Genomic DNA, 2,920 nt, shown 5'->3' on the forward strand with positions numbered 1-2,920 from the left:
CTGCAATTCATCCATCATTTTTTAATTGTGTGCTATACGGTTTACCCAATGTAATCATTATGTAATTTGTGTCAGACTTTTCATACTAGGAATGCCACTACAATGTGCATTGGGCACACTTTGCCTTTAAAGGTGTGGCAGATACTTATTTCTTTATGGACTAAGGAGAAACGAGCTTAAGAAAATATACTTTTTGCTGATAAACTGATTTCAGTTTAAGATGAAAACAGTTTGATATTAGAGTAAGTGTCAGGAAAATATCAAAGAACATTTATTTTAGAGATTTCAGTTAGTACTCTAAGGTTTTCTAAACTCAATGAATTCCTTAAAAGAATTTGTTGACTACGAACAGATCTTAAAGGAAATTAGGCTAGTAATTTTGGGCATTGATGCATGAGTGGAATTAGAATTGTCAGTCCTTCCATTTGGAAAAACTTTTCCTTGATGTATTTTATTTTTACATGGAAGATTTATCAGGAGTATAGCTTAAAAATTTACCCAGTCACCTTAAACAGAATGAATTGATTCTTAACTTTTTATATACCAGGAGTTCTAGTTTAATTAGAAAACAAGGTAGAAGTAAATGTTTAATAAGTGTTGCTTCCTTTATTTCCCTGTAGGTTTCCTGAATAACATATGAAGATAAGTTATTCCAAAATCCCAAATAACATTATTGCATGTGTAGATTTTGTAACATGCTTAGTTAATGAGCAATGGATTTTTAAAATATATGCTTTAAAACTTTATTTGTAGTCATAAGGGTAGAAAGAAATGTAAAATAATTTAGCACTTATGGAAAATACAAAGCTTTGATTATTATTGTAACTGAAACCATTTTAAGAGTCTTTTTTTTTTTTTCCGATAAAACTGTGATTTCTCTTTCCTGTGACACATTTTTTGTGTTTCTGATAGAGCATTAAAATGGTACTGAAAAGATACTGTTCTTGGCTACCTTCTGTGCTATAGTTAATTAGAACTTGATATGAGTTATAAGGCTATGTGGACCATAATTACAAAATCATGACACGCAAAATACCTTTTTTATGCACACAACAGAATATCGATTTGTGCTGCTTTCCCCCTTGCTCTCACGATTTAATTAGATGACCTTATGTGAACCTCAGCTGCTCAGTCAAACTGTGTTCCATAACATGCATGATTTTTATTTCCTTTATATCTCATTTTCTTCTCTATTTGGATATAAGACATATATTTTTTATGGCATATATTGGGGCATTCAGTAACAATATAAATTAAGTAGAGATCATAGACTGTACTTAAGTTATCCAGCCTGAAAATTAAGGATTCACTGTAAGATATTTTTAAGTCTCTGAACTTGCCATGTTTCACCAGATACTGGCATGAGTCCCCTTCCCCAAGTTCTCTCATTTGTTTATTTCATTTTAGGTCTTACCAGGTAGCTTTTCATTGCATCACTATTACACAGCTGCTTTTTTAAAATCCTATGCATGGTGTATGGGAAGCTCAAGTATTTCTGAGTTGAAGAAGCAATTGCTCTTGAATGAAGCAAATGTCCACACTTGTTCAGTATAGCAAATGTTCACTATATAGTAAATTTCTTTAATTATTTCCTAGATTAATTTCCATATCATTCTCCAACATTAATTGTTATTAAATTGTATTTCCTTGCTGTTAATGGCATTTTTTTTTTTTTTGCGTGGAATGCCATCTTTCTAGTGCTGTCTCTTTTTCTGTATCATAAAAGCCTTTGGAAAAAAAAGTGAATTCAGTGGGATTCATGAAACATTGTCTGTGTTGCTACATGATGGTTTTCATTAATTTGTATTAAATTCCACCTTCTTGAAATAAGAAATTTCATAAATAGTGAAGTCCAGAAAAGTTTCAGAAATTACAGTGTTGTTCTTTGAGAATAATCCAGCATAAAAACTGCAAGATTGCAAAGGTTAGAAAAAGCCACTGATACCCAGGTACAATGGGCTTATATAATAGTTTACTACTGTGGTTTTATTTATGAAACTGATGGAAATAACTTAATCTACCAAAGTGTTTTTCTCCAAAAATATTCCCATTTATATTTGATACTTTAGCCCTAACCACATTGCAACAACCTCTGTCAGAAAGATGAATGAGTATGACCAAAAATTTCTTTACAACCTGACAGCACTACTTTATCAGAAAGCATTGATAAAGAGTAATGGCCTTATCCAGGAAACTTCAGACCTATAAGCTTTACTTGTTGAGAGTAAGATACTGGAAATACTAATCAGAGAAACTGGCAGAATGGCAATGTATTTTGAGTAATTATAGTAAAAGTGGATCGCATGCATAATTACATATGTCTGACTGGCATTACTGAGGCATTAAAAAATAATAGACCTAGGGCTATGAAGTGTAGTCATAACCAAATTGCCTGGAGTATTAGGAGAGTATTCTCTGTATTACTGTGCTAAGTAGCAGTCAGTAAGATCATTAATAGTAGTAGGACTACATGAGTTGATGATGAACTGTACTTTAGGTGACAGCAGATATGCATTCAGTGACATAAGAAGACATCTAGTTTATTCCTTCAGGAATTAGTACCAGAAATAATATCTTCTTTTCCATTATATGTTTGTAGCAATGTGCAGTGACATGATTGTACAAAAGTAGAGTCACTTCAGAAAAAGACATATAGTAGAATTGAAATGATTTTAGAGAAAAAGAGCATAGACAAATGAAAATTTTTTCTATTTCTTTTAAATTTATAATGGCAATTTAACAAAGGAGAAGAACCTGTTTCTTATGCAGAGGAAGGATTCAGCAACTCAGCTGATACTGTCTTGGAGTTCAGAACACTTACCAGTTAAAGACATTAAGTATAAATGGAACTGGGCAAAGAAAGGTTGAGAAGGAGCACTGTAGTAAATTTCTGTTCCAGAACCTGATTTGAATAAGCAAC

General features: G+C 32.1%; 1 protein-coding gene across 1 annotated transcript in view; it reads left to right on the plus strand.

The window, feature by feature from the left end:
- CFAP46 (cilia and flagella associated protein 46) overlaps positions 1-221 on the plus strand; it is a 95,683-nt gene extending 95,462 nt beyond the window's left edge. Inside the window, exon 59 of the mRNA XM_033001301.2 lies at positions 1-221. This exon is cut by the window's left edge and continues 72 nt beyond it. Within this exon, the coding sequence (XP_032857192.2) occupies positions 1-65 (65 nt within the window). The 3' untranslated portion in view covers positions 66-221.
- Positions 222-2,920: the final 2,699 nt, after the last annotated feature.

The sequence above is a fragment of the Tyto alba genome, unplaced genomic scaffold, assembly GCF_018691265.1.
Source record: "Tyto alba isolate M040663 unplaced genomic scaffold, T.alba_DEE_v4.0 Super-Scaffold_1, whole genome shotgun sequence".
NCBI lineage: Eukaryota > Metazoa > Chordata > Aves > Strigiformes > Tytonidae > Tyto > Tyto alba.